At 38.7% G+C, this 27,914-nt stretch overlaps 1 protein-coding gene across 1 annotated transcript in view; it reads left to right on the plus strand.

Moving 5' to 3' along the window:
* The window catches only part of BTBD2 (BTB domain containing 2), a 60,766-nt gene that overhangs the window by 11,615 nt on the left and 21,237 nt on the right, over positions 1-27,914 (plus strand). Inside the window, exon 2 of the mRNA XM_074204654.1 lies at positions 11,227-11,346. Coding sequence (XP_074060755.1) covers positions 11,227-11,346 — 120 coding nt within the window. The remainder of the gene's footprint in view (positions 1-11,226; positions 11,347-27,914) is intronic.

Below are 27,914 nucleotides of genomic sequence, written 5' to 3' on the forward strand. Positions count from 1 at the left end.
GCAGATCTAGTAGTGGTATTGCTGGATCAAAGGGTATGCACAATTTTATTGTTCTTTGGGCATAGCTCCAAATTGTTCTCCAGAATGGTTGGATCAGTTCTCAACTTCACCAACAGTGCATTAGTGTTCATGTTTTCTTTCATCCTCTCCATCATTGATCATTTTCTTTTTTTGTCATTTTATCCAATCTGATAGGTGTGGAGTAGAATCTCAAAGTTGTTTGAGGTTCAGTAATGATTTGAAGTATTTTTTTATATAACTAAAAATAGCTTTAAATAAATAGCTAAATAACTATTAAATAGAAAGCTAAACAACTTTTTCTAAATCTAAAAACTGTTCATTTCCTTTGACCATTTGTCAATTACAGAATTACCCTTTGGATTTAAGGTATTGGGTTAAAATCCATAGTAGTTCATTTTGATCTTTGTAGTAGCTAATGTTATGGACTAGAATAATACAGATGGGGGCAGCTAGATGGCACAGTGGATAGAACACTGACCCTGGAGTCAGGAGGACCTGAGTTCAAATCCGGCCTCAGATACTTAATAATGACCTAGCTGTGTGGCCTTGGGCAAGCCATTTAACCCCATTTGCCTTGCAAAAGCCTAAAAAAATTAAAAAAAGAATAATACAGATGAATAAAATGAACTTTTGAAAAAGTATTTTCCCATTAAAGTGGTGCTAAAAAACCACCAGGTTTCCCTCCCCACAGCAGGCTTCCTCAAAGTGAAAAATAGAAAATGTACTGCATTGACTTGTTAGCTGTTTTTTTCTCCTGACCATGGGATAAATGGTTGGTTGGTTCTTGTCCTTCATTATTGAAGAAGACCAAAATAATATCACTACCTTTGAGACAAATGTCATTGTGTCTGACTGTGACTGGTCAGACCAATAGGAGCTTGAAATGCTTTACCACAGGATGGACACAGATAGTTTGTGTGAACACCTGGGATGGGCACTCTAAACTTATATTTTTGAACTGGTTCAATTCTGCCTGCCTTCTAGAGAGCAGCCCCCTCTCTGATGAGGGCATGCCATTCTGGGTGATCCTGTGCTGCTGACCCCATGCTGTATAATCAATTCTAAAACCCTTCAATGAGACCTTCAGAGTGTCTTGATTTCACTTCTTCTGACCCCTGGTAGGTGCTTACTGAGTGAGTTCTCCATTAGATAGTATTTTTTGGCAAGCATACGTCTGGCATTCTAACAACGTGTCCAACCCATCATAGTTGCGCACTCTGTAATGGTGTTGAAGTGCTAGGCAGTTTAGCTTGAGAAGGGACTTCAGTGTCTGGTATCTTCTCTTGCCAGGTGATCTTCAGAATCTTCCTAAGACAAATTAAATGGAAGTGATTCAGTTTCCTGACATAGCAGTGAAGTTAGCACAATGGCTCTGTAGACCTTCAATTTGATAGTCTAATACTTCTTCTCTCCCACACTTTCTTTCGGAGCCTCTCAAATACTGAGCTAGCTCTGGCAATGTGAGTGTCATCTTCATTGTCAATGTGTATCTCCTTGGAAAGGACACTGCCAAGGTAAGTGAACTTGTCTACAGTACTAAAAACTTTTCCATTTGCTGTAATCCATGGTTCCACCTATGGATGGTGTGGTGCTAGCTGATGGAGTACCTGTGGGGTTTTTGTGTGTGTGTGTGTGTGTGTGTGTGTGTGTGTGTATGTGTATGTGTGTGTGTTAATTGTTAGACCAAAATGAGCACAAGCAGCAGAGAATCGATTCATACTTTGTTGCATCTCAGCTTCAGAGGCATTGAGTGCAGTCACCTGCAAATAGAAGATCCTGCACCAACACTCCCTCCACTTTGATTTTGGCTTGTAGCCTTTTCAAGTTGAAGAATTTGTCATCAGTGCGGTAGCTGACTTTGAGGCCATGTACATCCTCATTGAAAGCATTAATAACATGGCTGAAAACATTATGCTAAAATGTGTGGGAGCAAGAACACATACTTGTTTCACTCCATTGGTGACTAGAATATCTCAGGAGTATTGTCCATTATCCAGAATCTTGGCAAGCACGCTGTAATGAAATTGGCATATAATACTGAAGAACTTCTCTGGGCAACCAAACTTTGACATAATTTTCCATAAACTCTTAAGATTGATGGTACCAAAGGCCTTGGTCAGATCTATAAATGCTGTATACAGACTTCTGTTATGATCCTGGCATTTTTCCTGGAGTTGTTGGGCAGTAAACACCATATTGACTGTTCCTCTATCCTTTATAAAACCACACTAACTCTCAGGAAGGTGACCAACTTCCAGGTGAAGGATCAGATTCTCGAGAAGAATTCTGGCAAGAATCTTAACAGCAACGACTAAAAGAGAAATGTCCCTGTGATCATCACGGGATAATCTATTCCCTTTTACCTTTATGGAGATGGATGATGGAGGCATCCTTGAAATCTTGGGGGATAAACGTCTTCATGCCATATTACTTGGAAAATTTCAGGCAGTTTTTAGATGAACAATGGATCTCCCCACCTTGTAGATCTGAACTGGAATAGAATCAGCACCAGGTGCTTTGCCACTTGAAAGGAGACTTAATGGCATTCAAAACCTATTCTTCAGTTGGAACTTCAGCTAGGGACTGATTGACCTGTACTTGAGGTAAACAGACAGTGACTTCTGCATTGATTGATGATGGTCTGTTAAGAACACTATGGAAGTGTTCAGCTCATCTCTCTAGGATCAAATTCCTAACATTAATCAACGTGGATCCATCAGCACTGAGTAGTTGAGATGCACCATAGGTCTTTGGCCCATAAATAGCTTTCAGGGCATCATAAAAGCATTTTAGTTTGTTACTGTCTGCATAAAACAGAATTTCATCTGCCTTCTTACTGAGCCATGAGTCCTGCATCTCTCTCAGCTTCATTTTTACTTTTGATGGAATTAAATGCTGCCTTCTTAGAAATGGATGACCTATCCTGCTGGTAAACCCTGTGGAGTTCTCGTTTTTCATTTAGCAGCTTCTGTATTTCCCCCATCATTTTCATCAAACCAGTTTTGGTGTTTGTGAGTGTTCTATCCTAGATGAACAATGCAGTGCTGTACACCAGATTTCTGAAAGCTGCTCACTCCTTTTCTGCTCCATTGTTGCCAACTATGTGTTGGTTCAGCTTCCCCTCAAAGTTAGCAACAAACTGTTCCACTCAGAGAGACATTTCTTGACATTAATTCTTCTAGTAGTCATTTTGACTTGGGACCACCATTTTGGTTGAGTGTGAATATTTAACCTAAAGAGGATGAGTCTGAGATCAGTCCAGCACTCTGCATCACACATTGCCTTTGTCACTCTCACATCCTGTCTGTTTCTTCTCCTTATGCTCACATAGTCTAATAGATGCTAATCTTTGCTACAAGGGTGCATTCAGGAAATTTTATTGTGTTTAGGTGAATAGAAAACAGAGTTTTGTGATGAGAAGCTCATGAGATGATGGTCTAATGTGTGTCTTCAGTGGAAGGTGACCATTGCTGTTGCTGTTTCCAACTCCATTCCTCCCAAGGACTCTGCCATGTCTGGTAATCTAAGCCTACTGTAGCATTAAAGTCACCCAGAATTATAAGCTAGTCCTCTTTTGGTACATTGATCATTGATGATAAGGGGCTCTAAGTCTTCAAAAATTTTTCTTTAACTTCATTAGTGTTCATCATGGTGGGAGCATAGGCACTGATGATGGTGGCATGGCATTTTTCCTGGAAGTGATACTCTCATTGTCATGAGCCTGTCATTTGCTCCTTTTGGTAGACATTTGAGAAAGTCAACTAGATTAGTTTTTTTTATTTTTTTATTTTTAATTTATTTTTATTAAAGATATTGAGTTTTACAATTCCCCCCCCCAGTCTTACTTCCCTCCCCCCATCCAACTAGATTAGTTTTGATTGCAAAAGCTACTCCAGCTTCATGGCATTCCCCTTCACTTTGGCCACTCCAGAAAAATGTGTATCCAGCTCCAGCTTTAGTAAGCTGGCCTTCATTTGTCAGCCTTGTTTCACTCAGGGCTACTATTTGGATAGACCTGCTGAGTTCTCTCACAAGAGCTGTTTAATCTTCAGCTCTGTTGGATCTTGTGTTGTCTTTCAGTGTGTGCACAATTTCATGCACCGGTGGTGAGTGGAATCTTCTTTAAAGAAGTTTTTGTAGATTTTTTTTTTTTGTCTTGATTGCACTGTGGGATCCCCACCTATTGTGGTAATCAGGCCAGGGTTGGGTAAGCAGACAATTTTTAGGACACCTTTTCTAGCCCCTTCCTTGCATCAGGAGGTGAATAGTCTGATCCTTAAAAGGGCTGCTCAGTCATCCAGGGCTGCTGAATCCCACTGCTGCTTTCAGTGGAGAAATGCCCTTCTGGCCTGGGTCACCTGCATGTAGGGTTGTTACTGCAGCTTATATCCACACCTGCTACTTTATCACTTGCCTGTCACCACAGGGCTTTGAGGAATGGTTATGAGTGATGTCTTTTGTGGCATGCATAAATTGAATTTAAGTGAGGTAGAGCTGCACAAAAATCAGCTGCCTCACTCTTTCTTCCAAAGTAATCATGATCCAGCATAGCAAGACAGAGTCAATTCAACTGGTGATGGCTCTAGATGCAGTAGATGACTTTGGTGTCTTTGATGTCTAACTAAGCTCTAAGTGTTCCACTGCATCTACTTCAGCTGGCTTCATGGTTATTGGAATGAATTGTTCTCTTCCACCCATTCCACCAGTGGAAGATTTCATATGCTTAGGATCGACACCCCCCATTACTTATCAGTGAGCTTAAGACTGCCTCAGTTACCCTCAACCTGCCCAAATGGTTTTCTGGGGTATGGCCGCTGTGCATGCTACAGCTTTTTGGAGCCACAGGTGAGAGTTAGGTGGCTCAGATGGACATCAATGGTAGAAAACAGCCCTCACATGAAGAGATCATCACCATGGGATAAATAATGTGTCTATGGTTAATGTTGGAACATATCCTAAAATTACCATATTTAAAAATATTTAAACTTTGTTTCCAATTTAATTTATGTATATTGATATTATTCCTAGTACTCAGAGCACTTTAGTCATGGCACAGTAAAGGCACTGTGAAAGGGTACAGATATTTCTGTTTGTTGAAACAGCTTCTTAAACTAGTTTCAGAGAATTGAGTTAGGGAAAGAACATTCAGAGAACTTGGGTTCAAATTTCATGTCTATTCCAGAGTGAACCTGGGCAAGTAAATAATTTCATCTCCTTGTGTGATCTCCAGGATCTGTCCTTGTTCTGAATTCTTATAATAAAGCATGAAATTAAAGTAATCTTCACTTAAAGGAGGCAGTTTGGTATAATGGAAAAAGCCGTGAACTGGTAGGCTGTGGATTCCAGTGATGTCATTTAATCACCCTTGTGACTCTAACAAGTCATACTATGTACTTTAATTTCCTTCTTTGTAAAATGAAGGAATTGGAATAATCCCTTAGTTCCCTTCTAAACCACATATTCTGTGCCCTATAGGGCACCTAGGTTTTCTTTTATTTTTAGGAATATAGTGTGCACATTTTCAATATGTCCTACTTCAGCCCAAAAGGAATAGCAATGACATCTTGGATTTTACATAGTAGCTCTCTTCCTGCTTTTGAAATACCAAATATCAAATGGTATCTTAAAACATCCTCAGATTTGTGTATGTGGTAGGTAGGATTTCTCTTATTTTATTTTATTTTACTTTGTTTTGTTTTTGCAAGGCATTGGGGTTTAAGTTACTTGCCCAAGGTCACACAGCTAGGTAATTATTAAGTATCTAAGGCCGGATTTGAACTCAGGTCTTCCTGACTGGTGCTCTATCCACTTCACCACCTAACTGCCCCCAAGATTGTTCTTATTTTACGGATTGAGAAACTAAGGCACAAAAAGACAAAGACAGCCTCAATCTGGATGGAATGATAATCCAGGTCAATAGACCTTAGTCTTTTCAAAGTTAATTACAGAATCTCAGTGTTAGAAATACTTTCAGGGCCCTCCAATCCAACCTTACTTGAACTGTAATACAGTCTGTGACATTCTCAGCAAGTCTGCTTGAAGACCACTAATGAAGGGAATCAGATACCTCCTGAGACACCTTTGCATAGTTCTGATAGGAAATTTTTTCTTTACATCAGGTCTAAATGTGTCCTTCAGCAACTTCTACTTGTTTTTGGTCCCACCCTCCAGGGTCAAACAGAACAATTCTAATCTCTTTCCCACATTAATAACCTTTTAAATGATTATTATGTCTCCTTTAAATTTCCTCTTCTCCCCAGACATCCCTTTTTCCATCAATCAGTCCTCATATGGCATAGACATCAATTCTCTCCCTATCCTGGTTTCTCAAGCTTGTCTTAATTTGATCCAAAATACGGTGCCCAAGGCTTAGTATAGTATTGCAGATGTCTGCCCAGGCCGGAATCTAGCCTCTCATTTTGGACAGCTTTCTCTAAAGCTTGGAGTTACATCTGCTACTTTTGACTTCTGTTTTACATTATTGAATCCTCATGTTTTTTGCAGAGGGATTATTGTCTAGTCATACCTCCCTATCTTGGATCTGTGAAATTGATTTTTACAGCCAGTTCTATTTAGTGAGTATTTATTAAAGTGCCTACTTTATTCAAAGCACTGAACCTTTTTTTGGGCAAAGAGTCTTAGATTCCTTACTACCACGATCCCTTCCCTTTCACTGCATCCCCACCATTGAACAACGAAAGGGGAGAAAAGAAGAGAGAGGCTTAGTCAAACATGACAGTTCCTTCATGGACCAAATCCATTTACTCTGGAGGGAGGGTATTCCAGTCAGGGCAGTTACTCAGTAAATATGAAGTGCCTACTGTGGGTCACGGACTCTGCTAAGCTGGGAAAATGGTACACACACACACACACACACACACATATTGTTCTAAACATAAAATGTATGAGAGTAATAGGGATACTGGAACTTTTGGCTTAAACATTAGGAATCCTGATGACGTGTTAAAGATGCCCCATATTGGGTTAGAGCTTCTAAGCACTAAGGAGCTTACAATATTGGCTGAGGTCTGAGGGGAAGAGGAAGAGAGAACTCTTCTGAAGAGTTCTTGGCTTCAATTGATATCCTTGGCATGTGGGTTAGGTGGACCTCCTGAAGCACATTGTGGGAAGACTTGGATAAGAATCATGATGGGCAGGATCCAATATATCCTTGGGTAGTTGGATGTCTATTGTGTGCAGCGGGGTTGTGTGGTCACAAAGGCTGAGCTCATATTCTAGTGGGAGAAAAAGAAACTGCTGATAGCGATGCACAAACCAGATAGATACACATGCCAGATACACTTAGGCTAAGTGGGAAGGGAAGGCCTGGGAAAGGCTCCATAGAGAAGGTGGGATTTGGTGGTTATCCTTTGTTCTAGAAGATGTTAAAGACAAGGTGCAGTATATCCTGCTGTGGATGACGAGACAGGAGTTTGGAATGCTTCACCACAGGTCAGGCATAGTTCATGTGAACATCTAGGCTGGGTTCTCTCATTTCTTTTAAGCTACTTCAGGTCTTCTTTGCTCATAGAGCCCAGTGGCTCCTTTTCCCTCCAGGACCAATACAAGATACTCTGTTTGTCAATCAAAGCTCTCCATAGCTTAGCAAACCCTCCCAACTGTCCAGTCTTCCAACACCTGCCGTCCAGTCCATCTTCCAGCTCTAGACCTTTTTTCCTGCTTATCGCTCGGGCCTGGGAATCTCTTCATCTCTCCTCCCACCTTCCCTGGCTTTCTTCAAGTGCCAACTAAAACTTCACCTCCAGAAAGCCTTTTCCTGCCCTGATTAATTCTAGGACCTTGTTGACCCTATTAGTGGTTTTTCTTATCTAGCATATAGATTGCAATGTTTATTTGCCAAATAACTCATTAGACCAGGGGCTCCTTGAGGACAGGAACTGTTGTCTGACTGTTTTTTTATTCTCAAGACCTAACACATAGTAGGAGCTTAATAAATGCTTACTGACTGACTGACATGGCCCAAGTGCTGCAAGTGTGTAGGAGTGTGGCCCATAGGGGCACCTAGATTCTCTTCTTGAGACTTGAACACACAAAGTGTTGGCATACATGAGGACTGGGCAAGCTTTGGAGCAGAAGGGAAAGTCAGGTTTATTTCCCTACTAGTAAAATGAGCCACAGTAAATTCACATACATGCATGCAAAATTTCATATTTTTCTACATCTCCCATGTTGCACAATCAATTCCAAAGTTCTTGAGACCTTCAGAATGCCCTTATATCACTTCTTTGGACCACCATGTGAGCAATTGCTCTTGTGTGAGTTCTTCAAAAAAAATTGTCTTTTTGGGGGCAGCTTGGTGACACTGGCCCTGGAGTCAGGAGTACTTGAGTTCAAATCCGGCCTCAGACTCTAATAATTACCTAGCTGTGTGGCCTTGGGCAAGCCACTTAACCCCATTGCCTTGCAAAAACCTAAAAAAATAAATTTTTTTTTTTGGCCATGTGTGCAGCCCATTGTACTTGCGCGCTCTGTAGTAATGTTTGAATGCTTGACAGTTAAGTCGAAGAAAAGACCTCAGTGTCTGGGATCTTCCCTTGCCAGGTGGGTGATCTCAAAATCCTCCTAAGACAATTTAAGTGGAAGCAATTCAGTTTCTTGTCATGAAGCTGGTAGATGGTCCAGATTTCACACGCAAATAGCAATGAGGTCAGCACAGTGGCTCTGTAGACCTTCAGTTTAGTAATCAGCCTAATAGGGTTTCTCTTCCACACTTTCTTTTGGGGCCTCCCAAACACTGAACTAACTCTGGTAATGCAAGTGTCAACCTCATTGTCAATGTGTACCTCTTTGGAAAGAACACTGCCAAGATAACTGAACTAATCCACAGTATTCAAAATTTCTCCATTTGCTGGCAGAGAGAGAGAGAGAGAGAGAGAGAGAGAGAGAGAGAGAGAGAGAGAGAGAGAGAAAGAGATGGGAAGAGATTCTAGGCATGGGGGAATAACTATCAAAAAAGCATGGAGGGGCGGCTAGGTGTCGTAGTGGATAAAGCACCGGCCTTGGAGTCAGGAGTACCTGGGTTCAAATCCGCTCTTCGACACTTAATAATTACCTAGCTGTGTGGCCTTGGGCAAGCCATTTAACCCCATTTGCCTTGCAAAAATCTAAAAACCAGAAAAGCAGAAAAAAAGCATGGAGTTGGGAGATGGAGTGTCATATGGGAGAGTTAAATATAGTGTAAGAAGGTGGGATAGGTAGGAAAAGAGTCAGGTTGTAAGACTTTTAAAAGTCAACCAAGATTTTCTGTTTGAACCCTGCAAGTAACAGAACCACTGGATTTTATTAAGTAGAGAGAAATGCAGTTGTTTAGAATTCTTTTTGGTTTGGGGAAACATTTTAAGCTTTTTTGTGGAGGAAATAGCAGATTTCATGTGAGACCTACATCTGAGGATAAAATTAGATAATGTCTGTAATCGTAAACCATTATTTCATTTGTATCTGGTGGGAGTATGTGTATGCATGTGCGTATTTCAGTCTGATTTAATTTGTGTGAGGAATTTTCTATATTGAAACAGGAAAGGACAAATCTCTAAGTCATAATTTCCTGGGGCACTGAGAAGTCATGCTTAGCTGCCTTTCATCTGTTTATCAGTAGGACTAAATTTCAAGTTCAAATACAAAGTTAAAACAAGAGTATTTGCATCAATAAAAACAGAGATTTTTAGGACCATAAAGTAGCAGCAGGGTAATTCCTTTAAGGACTTGGAGAACTTTCAGAACTTCAATTCCAGATTAGGGAAAGTAGTTCTGAGTATGATGGAAAACTGAGTTCCCACTGTCAATGGAAAGCTGTACTACCCACTTAAGAAATTATGTAACATCTTAGGATTTTACTTTCTTGTACTAAACACCACATAAAGTTGCATTATTCAGCTGAACTAACTTGAACAGGGCTGGCTTATGAACATTGTACACATCATCAGCCTTCCTTCTCTAAGCTTCAGCTTGTTCTGTTGCAAATATCATCTCAAAGAGCTCACCTTTCTTCAAGGTTCTGTGTTCTCTTCCAGTTTGGATGTGCAGTATTCTTAGGACTTTTCCTGTTTCACCATTTCATCTTCTATGTTCTATAAGGAATCTTTTTTTAGTCTGATAGTATATGATTTTATTTAGTTCAACAATTCTCTTTTTTTGTTTTTCTTTTTACAAATATACTTTAATATTTATTTTAAAAAATTTAATTGCCAATTCTCTCCCTTTCTCTAGCTCTTTCCTCACCCATTGAGAAGAAGGCAGGCAAGCTATGTGATAACAAATTATACATGTGAGGTCATGCAAAATATTTTATCAGCCATGTTGCAAAAACAAAAAAAATCAAGAAAAATAGGTTTAAAAAAGTATGTTTCAAAGTTTATCAGCTTTCTCTCTCTCTAGAAGTAGATAGCATTTCTCTTCATGACGCTTTTGAAATTATAGATTGCTGTATTGATCACAAGCTATATTGCTGTTACTGTCTGTACAGTATTCTCATGGTTCTACTGATTTCACTTTGCATCAGTTCATATGTTTTCCCAGGGTTTTCTGAAGCTATCTTACTTGTCATTTATTATAGCACAATAATATTCCATCACAATCATATACCACAGCTTATTCAGCCTGATGGGCATCAATTTGCAATTTTTTGGAAACAAGAGCTCCTCTAAGTACTTTTTGTACATAGAGTTCCTTTTCCATTTTCTTTTATCTCTTTGGGATTCAAATGTTCTCTGTAAAAGGAGCACCAGTTCACAATTCTATCAGCAATGCATTCCACATTCATTTCAGTATTTGCCATTATCCTTTTCAGTCATGTTAGTCAATCTGATAGAAATAGGATGGTACCTCAGAGTTGTTTTATTTTGTTCAGCAATCATCTTGTACATCATTCATCTTGAGTACATTTCACTAAATGCTCTGTGTGTGTGTATGTGGGGGCGGGGGGTGTATCAAAAGGGCAGCCCCTGCCCTGGAAAAGCTTTTCACATGGTCAGGTGCACACTCTTCATGTCTTTGGAAGTGTTCACAAATAAAACAACTTAAAATTCTCTAATAAAGATATGGGTGTAAACCATTAACCTTCTTTTCTTGCAAAGCTCAACTGGGGGCACAAGAGAGTAATGAGCATAGATATTTTGGTAATATTTCAGTGCAGATAAAAGAATGGAAATCTTAATAGTCTTTTTTTTCTCTCTTTTTGAATGTTAGGTTTGTGTTGGCTGTGGGCAGCGCTGTCTTCGATGCAATGTTTAATGGTGGAATGGCCACAACTTCTACAGAAATTGAACTGCCAGATGTGGAACCTGCTGCTTTCTTAGCTTTACTCAAGTAAGCCTTTATAGTCCTGTTGTACTCTTCTGCTAACTGTAGAGTTAGAGAATTGTTGACAGTGATATAATTTACCAAAAATCTTTTACTGAAAATATTGTAGGGAAAAAACTGGACAATCTGAACCCTGCTGCAAAGGGTGGAATAGCAAAAAAGATGCTCCTGTTTGGATTCCAACCCTGATGCTGTCATTAACTAGCTGGGTAAATTGCTTCATCTCCCTTGGCCTCAACTACCTCATACCTCTGAAGTGAAGAAAAGGGGGTTAATAATCCTTGAAGATTTCTTCCAACCCTATTAGTTGAAGAATTTGTTTCATGTGTTTTAATTTCTAGTGAAATACTTTGCTTGATTTTGGACTGGGAATAAATACTGGTACCCTGACAGTGGTAGTTATTTATAAGGTCTTTTCCTAATATTGAAATAGATTCTCTTGTTAACTGTGAAATAAGTTGTTCATTTTGTATTGTATATTAGCAATGGAAATCTGTATTTAAACCCTATGAAATGCTATAAGGCTAAAAGTACTTTTCAGGGAATGCTCCTAGATAGCTAAAAAGTATGCTATGTAGTTTTGGTACTTAAATTTTACCAGCCAGAAAGCTTTTTTTGTCTTTTTATTTAATATTTTCTTTTCCTCCCACTTACATGTAAAGCCAATTATTAACATTGATTTTTAGAAAATTTTGATTGTCCAGATTTTGGATTTTGATTTTGATTGATCCAAATTTGATATAGGTTATACATGTATGGTTATGTAGAACATATTTCCATATTAGTCATGTCATGAAAGAAAACAGACAAAAAACAAAGCCAAGAAAAATAAAAATTTAAAAAAGTATGCTTTGATCTGTATTCACACTCCTGTCAGTTCTTTTTGTAGAGACGGATAGCATTTTTCATCCCAAGTCCTTTAGAATTGTATAGGATCATTGTATTGCTGAGAATAGCTAAGTCATTTAGTTAATCCATCATTCAGTATTGCTTTTACTGTGGTCAGTATTCTACTTTTGCTCAGTTCCTTTTGCATCAATTCATGTGAGTCTTTCCAAGTTTTCTGAGAGCATCTTGCTTGTCATTTCTGCAATCATAACAATTTGTTCTACTGTTCCCCAATTGATGGACATCATCTCAATTTCTAATTCTCAACCACCACAAAAGGAGTTCTCAAAACATTTTTGCATATATAGGCTCTTTTCCTTTTTGTTTTTTATCACTTTGGGATGTGATAGAAGTATTATTGAGTCAAAGGGTATGAAAACTTTTGGGCGTAGTTCCAAATTACTCTACAGAATGGTTGTCAATATACAACTTCACTAACAATGCATTAATGTCTCAGTTTTCCAAAATCCCCTCCATCATTTGTTATTTATCTTTTTTGTCATATTAGCCAATCTGGTAGTTGGTGGTTGGTACCTCAGAATTGTTTTAATTCAAATTTCTCTAATCAATAGTAATTTATGGCATTTTTTCATATGCCTGAAGATAACTTTGAATAATTTTCTGAAAACTGCCTGTTCATATGCTTTGACCATTTATCAACTAGGGATTGACCCTTATTTTTTAATGAAGTTGACTCAGTTCTCTATATATTTGAGAAATGAGACCTTTATCAGAGAAAATTTCTGTAAATTTTTTTTCAGAGTTATTTTTACTAACTGAATTTCCTTTCATCCTGTTTTTCCCCCATTTATCCTTCTCTCTCTCTCTGTCTCTCTCCATCCTCATAAGTGTTTTGCTTCTGACTGCTGCCTTCCCTGATATACCCTTTTTTCTGTTAGGGTTTCCCCTTATCCTTTTCCTCTACTACTTTCCTATAGCATAGAATAGCTGTGTACACTCAACTGAATGTGTATGTTTACTCCCTCTTTGAGTCAGTTATGATGAGAGTAAGATTGATGTACTACCTCTCCTCCCTATCTTCTCTTCCACTGTAAAACTCTTTTGCACTTACTTCATGTAAGATAACTCACTTCATCCTACCTTTCCTTTTCCCCTTACCCCAGTGGATTCTTCTTTCTCACCCTTTATTTTTTTAGGTTATTGTCCTATCACGTTCAACTCAGACCTGTGCCCTCTGTCACTGTATACTCCTCTAATATATTAATTTGATGTAGAGATTATCAGATTCCCCTCTGTGGGGGGGGAGGGAGGAGGGAAGGGAGGGTGGGAGAAAAATTGTAAAATGTAAAATTCAAAATGAGAGGTAGAAGCTATTGTATATAATTAGAAAACAGATACAATATTTATATAATAACGTATTAATTTGAAAGTTCTACTTAGAAGTTACAGGTATTATCTTCCCATGTAGGAATGGAAATAGCTCAATCTTATTCAATCTCTTTTGATTTCTCTTTTCCTGCTTCTCTTGACTTTTGTAATTTGAAATTCAGATTTTCTATTCATCTCTGATCTTTTCATCAGGAATGCTTGAAAATGCTCTATTTCATCGAATATCCATTCCCCTGCCCCCAAGGATTAAACCCAGTTTTGTAGGGTAGGTAAATTCTTAGCTATAATCCTAACTTCTGTGCTTTCTATAATATATAATATCATATTCTATCCTTTCTGATCTTTAATGTAGAAGCTACGAAATCTTGTGCTATCCTGACTGTGGCTCAACAATATTTGAATTGTTTCTTTCTGATTGCTTATAATATTTTCTCCTTGACCTGGGAGCTCTAGTATTTGGCTGTAATATTCCTAGCAGTTTTCATTTTGGGATCTCTTTCAGTAGGTAATGAATGGACTCTTTCAATTTCTATTTTATCCTCTGGTTCTAAATTAGGACAGTTTGCCTGGATAATTTATTAAAAAATGCTGTCAAGCTCTTTTTTGATCATGGATTTCAGGTAGTCCAATAATTCCTATATTATTTCTCATTGATCTATTTTCCAGGTCAGTTGTTCTGTTTGTGAGATATTTTAGTTTTTCTTCTAATTTATTCATCTTTTAGATTTTTGTTTCATTGCTTCTTGGTTTCTCATGAAGTCATTAACTTCCACCTGCATGGTTCTAATTTTTAGGGAATTATTTTCTTCAGTGAACTTTTGTGTCTCCTTTTCCATTTGACATTTTAAAGAGTTCTATTCTTAAGTGATTGTTTTTGTACATCTTATCTATCCTGTTTTTTAAGATGTTATTTTCTTCAGTATTTTTTATGCCTTCTTTAGCAAGGTGTTGACTTTTTTCATGATTTTCTTACATCATAAAACATGCCTTCCTTCTCAGAAGAGACAGGGAAGGCAATGGAACTGAAAGCTGCATACAGTGTTAAACCCAGTTTCCTAATTTTTCCTCTTCCTCTCTTATCTGCTTTTTGGGACTGAGACCAATTCACATTTTTCTTTTAAGCTTTGGATATAGTTGTTTTGATTTTGTTGACTTCTTCAGAGTTTGTATTTTGCTCTACCCTGTCTCTCATCATAGTAATTTTTTTGGTCAGAATCTTTTTCTGTTGTTTGCTCATTATTCCTGTCTATTTCTGGACTTTTAGCTTTATATTAAAGGTTGGCTTTGTTTCTGAGGTCCCAAGTTTCAGGGTTTTTATGCAGCTATTTCTGAGAATTTGTAAACTTTCAGTTTTTATAAGATGGTATGACCTGAGAGGTTTGTTTACTACTCTTCTGGCCTGTGCTCTCATCTGTAGGTAATCACAAGCAGTCTTTTCTGCCCTAGAACTGTGAAGAGGGTCCATGATTTCCTCCCTCCCCTGGGACTGCAACTCATGACTGTGACCTGTATCCTGAGTACGGGCAGTGTAAATCCAACTATGAGAGGGATCCCTATGATCTCCTTTTGATCAGTTGTCCAACCCCCTTATCATCTGAGGGTTGAGAGTTCCTGACGTTGCTTTCCCAACCAGCTCAGAAAGCATTTAGAAAATTCAGTCTTGGAGTATTTTTTCTTTTCTGACTCTTAAATAGGTGATCAGAATCTTTACTTTTGATATTCTCTCAAAAGAACATTCTGTGAGTCATTATTAAGCACCTAATAAGGTGACCAATTCATTACACTTGTAGGAAATAAACCCCATTAGTCTTCTTTTCTTTACCAACTGTTATTAGATTCTGGGCATTTAGGATAGTGGTCATAACCAGGGCATTGCTTTTAGTGGAAAGAAAGTTGTTTCAGTTAAGGCTCTGTAGTTTTCAAAAGAAGAAAGCCTAGTAAATATTGGCTCCACTGTTTCCTAGCTTTGTGACTTTGAGCCTGCCCTTCACCTCTGTGAACCTCATCAGTAAAGAGGGCATGATTCCCAGAGGCATTGTGAAGCTCAGGTCAGATCATTCCACTAGAGTGCTCTGTGGAACTAAGTTGCTGGGTAAGAATGAGAAGAAGCCATTTGATATTTCCTTTTATGAAACCCAATATACTCTAGAGAGAGGGTTCATTATATCTTTGATTTCTTTTTATTCAAGCAATACTAGGTCTTTGTGAAATCTTGCAAACAAATCCAAAATTACTTAGTTGACAATTTGATTCAATTCAGTCAACATTGATCAACCATCTACCATGTCCCAGGCATTGTGCTAAGCTCTGGGGATATTAAAAAGAGGCCAAAGATGATCTCTGCTCTCAAGAATAGTGGCGACTACATGCAAACAGATCTATACAAAGCAAGCTATAAATGGGAAAAATAGAAAATAATTAATAGAAGGAAAACACTGTAATTAGGAAGAATTAAGGACAAACAGTCCTTAAATGAATAAAATAGGATAAAAAGAAGTTTGGTTCATGTCTTGTTTTTTATGCCATGTTAATTTCTCTATGTACTCCCTGAATTGAATGACTTTAGAAATAAATGCACATTCCCTTCCCTTGCTCCCGTTTGCTGCTTGAAAAGATGCAGTTAGTATATTTGGGACCTTTATGTCTTGGACCTACTTGGAATTTACCTAGAAGAGAAATCACTTGATTAATGGATATTAATATTTTAATCCATTTCTTCACATGATTCCAAATTGCTTTCCAGAATGGTTAGACCAAATCACACTCTACCAACATTAATGTTTCTCCAACCTCTCTAACATTGTTTATTCCTATTTTTTGCCATTTTTTGAATTTTAAGTATGAAATGAATTCTCATAGTTGTTTTAATTTGTATTTTATCTTTATTAATGATTAGGAGCCCTTTTTCATATAGTTGTTAATAATTTACAATTTTTGTTTTGAGAACTATTAATGTCTGTTTATACTCATAACTAATATACATTGGTCATTGCATTTAATTTGTTGCTATTTAATCTTTTGTTTACATTATTATAATCTTCATATAATTTTTCTCCTGGTTCTTTTTTTGCCTTGAATCATTTCATACAAGTCTTGTGGTTTCTGTGAATTGCTCATAGTTTTCATTCCTTTTGGTGCTCCCCAACCAGTCTCCAAATGATAGTACCCATTTTGGTTTTGCTACCATGAAAAGTACTGCTATGAATATTTTGAAATTTTTTTCTTATTAATCTCCTTGGGGCTCCCTAAGTTCAGTGATATGAATTGTTCAGTAAATTTTCTTGCATTATTCCAGATGGTTTTCTAAAATAGATAAATTTATAACTTTATCAAGAGTATACTAAGGTGCCTATTTTCCAACAGCCTTTTTAATATTGACTTTTTTGTTTTTTTAATCTTTTTTATTTATTTAATATTTATTCTCATTTTGTACAAATAATGTTTTTTTACATTAATAAAATATTCTTGTTTAAGAGTAAAATGAAATACCCCCTCCTCCCCATAGATATAGACTTGATTGAGCAATAAAGTAAAGGGGAGAGAAAAAAATTAAAATAAAAAAATAATAGTAATAATTGTAGGTATGGCCAGGTGGCGCAATGGATGGAGCACCAGCTCTGGAGCTATGAGCACCCAAACCCACATCTAGCCCTGTACACCCAACTATCACTCAGCCATGTGACATGCAAGCCACCTGAACCCCACTGCCCTGCAAAAACCAAAAAAAAAAAAGAAAAGAAAAAAAGACTCAAAATAAAATAAAATAGTAATAATAGTAGGGGTGGCTGGGTGGCAGACAGAGCATCGGCCCCTGAGCCAGGAGCACCCGGGTCCAAATCCAGCCTCAGACACCCAAAGATCACCCTGCTATGCGGCCCCAGGCAGGCTACCCAGCCCCACCTGCCCTGCACCCTCCCAAAATAATAACAACAAAAAATGTGCTTGAGTCTTTGTTCCAACACCAATAACTCTGTCGCAGGTGGATCACATTGTTTATGATATAAATAAGTCCATCGCTAAAGTTACTTCCATATTTTTCCACCGTTGCCATTGATGATTGCAACACCCTCCTTTTGTATTTCTCCACTACCATGTACTGTATTTTTTCTCTCCTTTCACTCTGACTCTGCTGTAGGGTAGCTGAACAGCAGACAGATCCCCGGCTCTGGGGTCAAGAGGCCCTGAGCCCCCATACCAGCCCTTAGGCCCAGCATCCACCTGGCCCTATGGTCCCGGACAGGCCATCCAATCCCAGCCCCTTGCAAGAAGTAAAAAAGAAAATGTGTTATATCTGACCATTCTCCCCCCGTGGTCCATCCTCTCCTCCATAATTCACATTTCCACCCCTTCCCACAGTCCCCCCCTTCTTACTCCAGATGCCTATACCCCATTGAGTATATATGCTGTTTCCTCTCCTAACCACCTCTGATGAGAGTGAAGTTTCCCTCATTCCCCCCTTGCCTTCCCCCCTTCCATATAATTGCAATAGCTCATTGTAATAAAGAAAAATCTTATTATATGAAATATCTTGGCCTATTCCCCCTCTCCTTTTTCTTTCTCCCATTAAATTTCCCTTTTTTTTCTATTGACTCCATTTTTATTCCATATTTTATCTTCGAATTCAGCTTTCTACTGTGCTTCATCTATAAAAGCTCCCTCTACCTGCTCTATTAACTGAGAAGGTTCATATGAGTATTATCAGTGTCATTTTTCTATGCAGGAATACATGCAGTTCATCATCATTAAGTCCCTCATATTTTCCCCCTCTCCTCCAATCTCTATGCTTCCCTCGAGTCCTGTATCTGAAGATCAAACCTTCTGTTCAGCTCTGGCCATTCCAACAGGAACATTTGAAATTCCCCTGGTTCATTGAAAGTCCATCTTTTTCCCTGGAAGAGGACATTCAGCCTTGCTGGGTAGTTCATTCTTGGCTGCATTCTAAGCTCTTTTGCCTTCCAGTATATTATATTCCAAGCCCTATGAGCTTCCAATGTAGTTGCTGCTAAGTCCTGTGTGATCCTGACTGCAACTCTACGATATTTGAACTGTGTCTTTCTGGCTGCTTGTAATATTTTCTCTTGGACTTGGGAGTTCTGGAACTTAGCTATAATATTCCTAGGGGTTGGTTTTTTGGGATCTCTTTCTTGGGGGGGATCGGTGGATTCTCTCCATTTCTATTTTGCCCTCTGCTTCTAGGATATCAGGGCAATTTTCCTGTAGTAATTCTTTGAAAATTATGTCAAGGCTCTTTTCCTGATCATGACTTTCAGGTATTCCAATAATTTTTAAATTATCTTTCCTAAATCTGTTTTCCATATCAGTTGTTTTTTCAATGAGATATTTCACATTTTCTTCTAATTTTTCATTTTTTTGGTTTTGAAGTATTGAGTCCTGATTTCTCTGAAACTCATCAATCTCCCTGAATTCTATTCTTTGTCTGAAGGATTTGTTCTCCTCAGAGAGTTTACTTATCTCTTTTTCCATCTGGCCAATTTTGCTTTTTAAAGCATTCTTCTCCTCACTAACTTTTTGAACTGTTTTATCCATTTAACCTAAGCTGGTTTTTAGCATGTTATTTTCTTCAGCATTTTTTTTTGGATTTCCTTGACTAAGCTGCTGACTTCATTTTCATGTTTTTCCTGCATCTCTCTCCTTTCTTTTCCCAGTTTTTCTTCTAACTCCCTCATTTGATTTTCAAAGTCTTTTTTTGAGCTCTGCCATAGCCAGAGCCCAATTTCTGTTTTCCTTGGCGTCTTTAGATTCAGGAGCTTGTGCTTCCTCATCTTCAGATTGAGTGTTTTGATCCTTCTTGGGCTCATATGCAAAATATTTCTCAATGGTGTTCCTCTTTTTCCTCTGCTTGCTCATTTTCCCAGCCTGGGCCTGGTTTGGGGGTGCTTCCTGAGCTTTTGGGACACTCCCACAAGTGTCTCAGTGTGCGAGGCTCTGTCCTCCCTCCTGGTCTGTGAATGACCATATGCGTCCCCCTCTGCTACAGGGCTGAGGTGGGGGGGGGGCCCTGCTGTTCTATGGGGAGGCCTAGACTGGGATCAGGATCTGAATGTGGTCAGAGCCCCAGAGTCCTGTTCCAGGGGCAGAGGACAGAGCTCAGCAGTCTCTCTCTTCACTCTCCTCCCTCCGCTCAATGGGCTCATGCCCTGGGGGCTCCTGCTTACCTACGTTGCTTGCTGTGTGCCCTGAGGGCTGGGCTTCATGTGCTTGCTCTGGCAGAGGTCCCCCGCTGTTCCCCCACTTTGTGCCCGGTGCTCCCCGGGGTGTAGCTCAGGAGACTCCCCTGGTGCTGTGAGCTGCGGCCCCCAGTGCCTTGGGGCTGCCTCCAGGAGGCTGAAGTTCTTTCACTCTGGTGGGCCACCCCTCCAACCCCGGGGAGCAGAGCCTTTCTGCTCTTTTCCAGGTTACCTTGAGTAGGAGAACTGCTGCATTGGTTCCCTCTGTGGGTTCTGTCTCTCAAAAGTTTAGTTAGAGTCCTTAGCTTATGAGTTTTATGAGAGAGCGCCTAAGACACGATCCTTTCTTGTCGCCATCTTGGCTCCTCCCTAATATTGACTTTTTTAGTCTCTTTGTGAATTTAATAGTTGTGAGGTGATGTGTTATACTACTTATAATTCACATTTATCTTGTGATTTGAAGCATTTTTTGAAAAATAATATTTTTTCCAATTATATGTAGACAATTTTTAGCATTTATTCTGTTCCAGAAAAGACACTATGGGTTCAAACTGTGGATCGTAGTTTGAGTCATCCACATTCTCCATGGCCGGGTCATGTTCCTCATGAGCTTCCTTGGCAGCTACCATCAGGGTGGGGGAGGGGCGGCGATGTAGCGGCTGCGGCACTCAACCTTTGCTGCCTTTAGCATTTATTCTTACAAGATTTTGATTTCCAAATTTTTCTCCCCCTTTCTCTCGTTCTAAAATGGTAAACAATTTGATGTTATATATGTGTAATTATGTAAAACATATTTCTGTACAAGTCACAATTGTGATAGAAGAAACATTCCAGAAGGGAAAAAAGCCCCACAAATAAAGCGAAAAAAGATTTGCATCCATTCTTTATCTGGATATGGATAGCATTTTTCCATCATGAGCCATTTTTAGTTGCCTTAGACCATTGTGTTAATGAGAAGAGCCAAGTCATTCATAGATGATCATCAGAGAGTGTTGCTGTTACTGTGTACAATATTTTATTGCTGTTTCTTTTCCTGTGGTGCAGTGGATAGAGCACTAGCCTTGGAGTCAGGAGGACAGGGAGTTCCAATCCAGACTGAGATACTTTACTGTTACTAGTGGTGAAACTTTGGGCAAGTTACTTCACCCTGATTGCCTCGAATCCAGGGCCATCTCCAGTCATCTTGATTTCCATCTGGCCACCAGATCCAGGTGGCTCTAGAGGAGAAAGTGAGCTTGGTGAATTTTGCACAGTATCCCCCCCACTCAAATCCAATTCATGTGCTTGTCATGACTTCACCTCCCTGATGTCATAGTCTTCTTGGAAAATGAAGGACAAACATTAAGGAATGTGAAGTATTTCCCTCAGCTAGCTTAGTTTATTTTCACTTTTGCATATTACACTATGCTACTGTCTTACTTTCTATTCTCAGCATGACCAAAAGAAATAGTCATTCATATATATATGTTTGTATAAAATAGAATTTTTTGCTACATTGAAAATAAAAAGAACACTATTGACTTTAAATTCCAGGTGGCACTCTGTTTCCTCTGTTAATCCTCATTTCTCTCTCTCTTTTCTCTCTCTCTCTCTCTCTCTCTCTCTCTCTCTCTCTCTCTCTCTTTCCCTCCCCCCATCCCCTGTCTGTCTCTATCTCTGTCTGTCTCTCCCCCTCCTTTCTTCCCTCCACTCCTAGTAAGCAAGAGACAAAGACATTCAAAGGTTATGTAGGTAGAGGGTAAACTTCCAATAATTTTCATTCTTAAAGGTGACAAACTGATAGATTAGATTTCCCTTAGCTTCCATAATAATCTTCCTACTATTTGGTTGTCCTTGTGATCACTGTCTCTCTAGTATCTGCTAGATTATTCATGGGCTGACCATTACCTTCTCTTTTCTTGGAGATTGTAGTCATGTTTCTGGGAGTCCAATTCAGGAGGACTGAATAGGTACAAATGTTCATGATCCCAGATCATATTGCAGAGAGCTCAGTTAGAATAGACTTTAATAGTATTACAAAGTATTTGCATTTCCTTTTTTTTTTTTTTTTTTTTTTTTTTTTTTTTTTTTTTTTTAGTTTTTGCGAGGCAAATGGGGTTAAGTGGCTTGCCTAAGGCCACACAGCTAGGTAATTATTAAGTGTCTGAGACCGGATTTGAACCCAGGGACTCCTGACTCCAGGGCCGGTGCTTTATCCACTGCACCACCTAGCCACCCCTTCATTTCCTTTTTTTAAATATCTTGCCAGTTAAAACAGAGCAACCTACAATAGAAGTTCTTTATGATAAGTAAGGGATAGAATAAGGAATAAAATTTGTATATCAGCAGCTGGGAGTTTTACCTTAGTTAGTTTGCTATCATTCTCAGAGAAACTATATTCTAGGATCCTGAAAGAATTGTTAAATGTGATTGCTAAGCCAATGTTGGTGGTCTTTGAAAAATTGTGGAGAGCAGGAAAAATACCAGAAGGGTAGATGTCCCAATTTCCATAAGGAAAAAAGGTAGACCCTTCAAACTCAAGCTTGATGTTAACTTCTGGCAGAATTTTAGGATAAATTATTGAGATGGTTTATGAGCATTTTTCTTTATTTTTAGTTTAAAACAAAAGCTCATCTTTTTAAAAAGTCATTATTTCATTGATGAATGACTAAGTCATAGAACACTACCATCTTTGAAGAATCAAAGTTGAGGATCACCCAGTGGGCATTGTCAGGGTTGAATAGTCCCACAATTATGTTAAACATATTTCCAAATTAGTTATGTTGTAAAAGAAGAATCAGAAAAAAAGGGGAAAACTATAAGAAAGAAAAAAAAACAAAAAAATAACAACAAAAGTGAAGATAGTATACTTTGCTCTATATTCAGACTTCCTAGTTTTTTCTCTGGATGTGGATGGAGTTTCCATCATGAGTCTTTTGGCATTGTCTTGTATCACTGTATTGCTGAGAAGGGCTAAGTATTATATAGTCAATCATCATGTTGCTCTTACTGTGCATGATCATTGTTGCAGTTTTATAAAATGATATCAAAAAATGATAAATATGATGTAATACTTAGAGCAAATTATGAGAATTATGAGAACCCATATGCTCCATTGATATCCTTAACTGTTAAGACTTCTAGTATATTGGGGAGATACCTCTCCCTCCCCCGCCATGTTAAATTTAGGAGAAAACATAGACTACAGTGAATAGGATTGACATGGTTGAGTAGGATCTGCATAATTAAGGGAAATGCTCCCAATGATAAGAGCACAAATCAGTTGAAATAGTCATTTAAAAAAGGAAGGTAGCAAGAGCCAGTATAGCATTGTTAGTAATAACAGTAATGACAATAACAACTCACATTTGCATAAGGTTCACAAAGTACTTGCATCCAATATTTCATTTGATCCTCACATCAAACCTGAAAGGTGGGTGCTTTATTATCCCTGTTTTACAGATGAAGAAACCAAAGCTGACAGAGGTGAAGTGACTTGTCTAGAGTCATACAGTTAGTAAGTTTAGCCTAGTGAGCTATAGTGAAAGATCTGATCTTGGTCCTGTTGTATTCACCATTTTTCTTCAGTGAGTTGAATAAGAACAGAGATGTATATAAGGTCTAGGGGAAAAAAAACACTGACTTTAGAGGGCTTGAGTTCATATTTCCTTCTCTGATATGTATCACCTATGTGATCATGGTCAAATCAAGTTCCCTGAATTAGTTTTGTCACTGTATAATGAAGAGGTCTCATTAGATGATCTTTAAAATCTCTTCTAGGGGGCAGCTAGGTGGCTCAGTAGATAGTGCACTGGCCCTGGAGTCAATAGTACCCGAGTTCAAATCCAGCCTCAGACACTTAATAATTATTACCTAGCTGCGTGGCCTTGGGCAAGCCTCTTAACCCCATTTGCCTTGCAAAAACCAAAAAAAAAAAGGTAAAAAAGTCTCTTCTAGTTGTAGATTTAGTACTCTTTGATTATCACATTTTCTGTTAGTGTGAAGACAAGAATTAGAGCTAGCACATTAATGGACATCTTGAATCCTCAACAGTTTCGCTAAGCTATATTGACTGCTTAATCTTCTATGATGAGATTTAACAAAGATACAATTGAAGTTTTAATCTTTGGTTAAAGGAATCGGCTGTACATATACAGTATGGATGGTGTATCTGCTTAAAAAGTAGCTTTTGCTAAAAGAGTTTGGGAGTATATATTGCAAGTTGAATATGTGACAAATTAACACCCAAAGCTACCATGATCTGAGCTTCCTTTGAGAGATTTTTGATGTACAGATCAAGGAAAGAGACAATTTTCTACTCTATTCTGCCCTGATCAAATCACATACAAAATACATTTGATTCTGATCACTATAGTTTAGAAAGGACATTACTACACTAGAGAATGTCCAGAAAAGGGTGGTCAGCATTGGGAGGTAATTAAAGATGATGCTATACAAAGATCTTTGAAGGAACTCAGGATATTGAATCCAAAGACTAGAAATCAATAGCAGTTTCAATATCTAATAGATTTTCCTGTGGAAGATAGCCTAGACCTGCTGAACTTGACCCTAGAGGGAAGAACTGGAAAAATTGAGTAGAAGTTACAAAGAAGTTTGTTGTTCAAAAAAAAGGTTTCACAGTTCTTAGTGCCAGAGTGCCCTGAGTTGCCTCTAGGTGATGTGGTTTCTCTGTCACAGAGACTTGATGACCATTTGTTGGGCTTGTTGAGAGAATTTCTTTTATAGGAGGTTGGCCTGGGTGGGCCTTGGGTTCCCTACCTACTATTTGATTCTGTGACTTGTCCCAAATTACAACATTAGTAACTAGTTGAATCATTACTTAGAATTCATCCTGACTGCCAGTCTAAGGCTCTTTCTATTATATCATTCTGAGTCAGAAAGAATGAATTCCTACTTTCTATCCCTTTGTTGACATTTGACTTTGAGTAAATCAATCTAACACAAAAGTTCTTTACCTAGAGTATGTGAATTTGGTGTTTGCTTTAGAATATATACATGCATATAAATATATATATATATATATATATATATATATATATATATATATATATATATATAGACACACACACACACACATATATATATATATTTAGGTTTTTGCAAGGCAAATGGGGTTAAGTGGCTTGCCCAAGGCCACGCAGCTAGGTAATTATTAAGTGTCTGAGACCGGATTTGAACCCAGGTACTCCTGACTCCAAGGCCGGTGCTTTATCCACTACGCCACCAAGCCGCCCCCAGACACATATATTTTTAAAAAATTTTATTTGTTTTTCCAATTACATGCTTTTATCAGTCATTGTTTTTTGCAAGGTTTTGAGTTTTACAGTTTTTCTCCCTCCCTTCTTCCCTCCCCCCTCCCCCAGCAGGAGGCAATCTGATATATATATATATATTTATAACCATGCTAAGCATTGTTTGAAATTGAACATACACATATTTATTTTGATAACTGTATTTTAGATAATTGACATTTTTGTAATCTTTATGTATTTTGTTTTATGTATTTAATATATTATTTATATATTCTGAGAAAGGGTTCCATGATACAAAAAAGATTAAGAACTCTTCCTTTTGCATAAAGAATCAAATGATTAAACTGAAGCCTTAAGGTATAAAATTATGATACCCATTACTGAGACTCATTTTCCTCAAAATCTGTAAAATAAGAACACCTGTTCTCCCTATGCCACAGGTTGTTTTGTTTTTGGTAACTTAGATGAGATTATGGATAAACAGATGTGTAAGATTACTATTTTTACATGACCTGTTCCATTTACCTCCTTAATGCCAATGATAGTGTTCATAGCCCCTTTTTTTAGAGAGAACTCTGGAATTTCTTGTCTTCAGATGTGGCATTCTTTGTACTTCACCTACGCATGAAGATGGGCAGACTTTTAATTTCAATCACCCATAATAATTTGAACTATGTGAGTCAGGATTCTAAAATTCTTCATTCTGATCCCTGTCCATTTATCTTTCCTCTGTCTCACTCCTCCTAAACCTATTTTTTGTCTCACTTTTTGACTTGCAGGCATTCCAACTTTCCTTTGCTCTCCATCCCTACTCTGGCCTCATTTTCTCTCTTTGAAATCCCAACTCTACACTTAATTATATATTATACAGTTTATTATAATGTCCTCTTCTTTCAAATCCCTTGCCAAATTTCACCTATTCTTTCTTTTCTCCTCCACTAGAGGACGTCTGTCCTCTGAGCTGAGCAAGGTCTAGAATATCAGCTGGGCCTTCCTTCCCTGCTGTACAGTATTCCTGTGATTCACTCTCCACTGCAGGCTTTAGAATCCCATCTTCCTTTCTAATCTGCTTCCTTATCTACTGGCTGCTTCTCTGCTATCTTCCCTAAAAAAATTTCATGTGGCGCTGCTGTTTCCCTCAAGCTCTGCTAGAAAAAGTCATTTGCACTGATGGCATTCCCATCTTCACCTCCTGTTCGTATCTCAGCTGCTAAGGAGCCTCTGTTTGTATGGAAGGTTCCAGGCCCTTTTTCTCTTTCTGGCCTGGAATCAAATGTATGGATTTTAAAAAGATGCCACCTCTACTTCTGGCTTATCCTGCAGCTCCTTCAGAACCTGGAGCCTCCTGGTCCAGAAATAGCCTTCTCTCCCTTGCGTTTCCAAGGCCCCCAGCCCTTCTCCTCCCTGGGTGATGGCCTCCTGGAAGTAGTTGGGGGCATTGCTGTGCTAGCACTGTGTGTGGTACATGTTCAAGAAGCACAGTTCTTGACTTTTCTTCCTTCTCTCCTTCATCTCTCCCTTCCTCTTTTCTTTTCCTCCCTACTTTCTTCTCTAAACTCCTCTTTTGAAGATTAGCAGTAGTTTCTTAACTTGCTAAAGCAAAGGGTTTTTTCTCCTTAACTTCTCTAGAGTTGTTGACACTTAACCACTTTTTCCCCTTTAATACTCTTGTGTCCCCAGATTTTACAAACACTATTGTCTCCTGATCTTCCTCCTATTGATCTGATCACTGCTCCTCTAGGGTTTAGCTCTGCCCTGTCTCCTAAATGGGGGTAGATATCTGTACTGGACCTCTTCTCTTGATTTCCTCTCTTGGAAGAGGAAATCTTGCTGACTTAGATGAGATCATCTGTGCAGATGACATCTAAATCTGTATTCCCAGTATTCATTCCTCAGCTCAGTGTGTGACATTTCTGTTTCCCATACACCTTTCCTAGTCCTTTCAGCTGCCAGTGCCTTCCATTTTAAGTTCTCTCTGGCTCTCTCAGTCTCCTACTAGACTGTAAGCTGATTGAAGCTAGGACTGTGCTTTGGCTTTCTTTTTTACCCCTAGTACTTGAACCATAGTAAAGCATTTTATAAAGGCTTGTTGCCCCTCCTTCTCCTCTCCATGATTTCTATTGAGGACAACTCTTTCTGAAGTTCTTTCTGTGTTGTAGGGACTTGTTCAGTGAATCAGAGACAAAAGTAAGAGAAAGTTTGCCCTCAGGGAACCTCCAGAGGGACTGGGTGAGAAGCCAGTGCCCTGTTCAAGAACTGGAGTGGTCACCTATTGCCTCTGAAATGAACCCCAAACTCCTTTGTTTAGCATTATAAGTCTTATGGTCTGTTATTAATATATAGAATTAGGATCTAGTTGTCAAAGTCTAATATCTACCCTATTTGCTTTTTCTCAAATTTGACATTTTGCAGTCTTTCCTCAATAACAGAATACTTTTTCTCTTGGAATCCCTGGTTTCTTTCATGTCACCTTCCTTCCCCTGTTTTTTCCAGTTTGTAGTAAACCACTTGTACTATATGATTTTTATCTTTGTATATGTTTTATCATCTCCCATCAGGCAAAAATGTAAGTTCTTTGGAGGCCGATTCTGTATTCCTGAAGCAGGTGTGTGGTGGATAGAGCACTGGCCTTGAAGTCAAGAGGATGGGAGTTCAGATTTGGCCTCAGGCATCTACTAACTGTATGACCTTGGTCAAGTCATTTAACCCTGATTGCCTCACATCCAGGGCTGTGGCTCATATCTGGTCACTGGACCCAGATGGCTCTGAGGGAGAAAGTGAGGCTGGTGACTTTGCACAGCACCCCCTCACTCAAATCCAGTTCACATGCTTGTCATGGCATCTCCTCCCTGATGTTGTGGTCTTCTTCAAGAAAGGACAAACAACAACATGAGGA

The sequence above is a fragment of the Macrotis lagotis genome, chromosome X (genome assembly GCF_037893015.1).
Source record: "Macrotis lagotis isolate mMagLag1 chromosome X, bilby.v1.9.chrom.fasta, whole genome shotgun sequence".
In the NCBI taxonomy this organism is placed as follows: domain Eukaryota; kingdom Metazoa; phylum Chordata; class Mammalia; order Peramelemorphia; family Peramelidae; genus Macrotis; species Macrotis lagotis.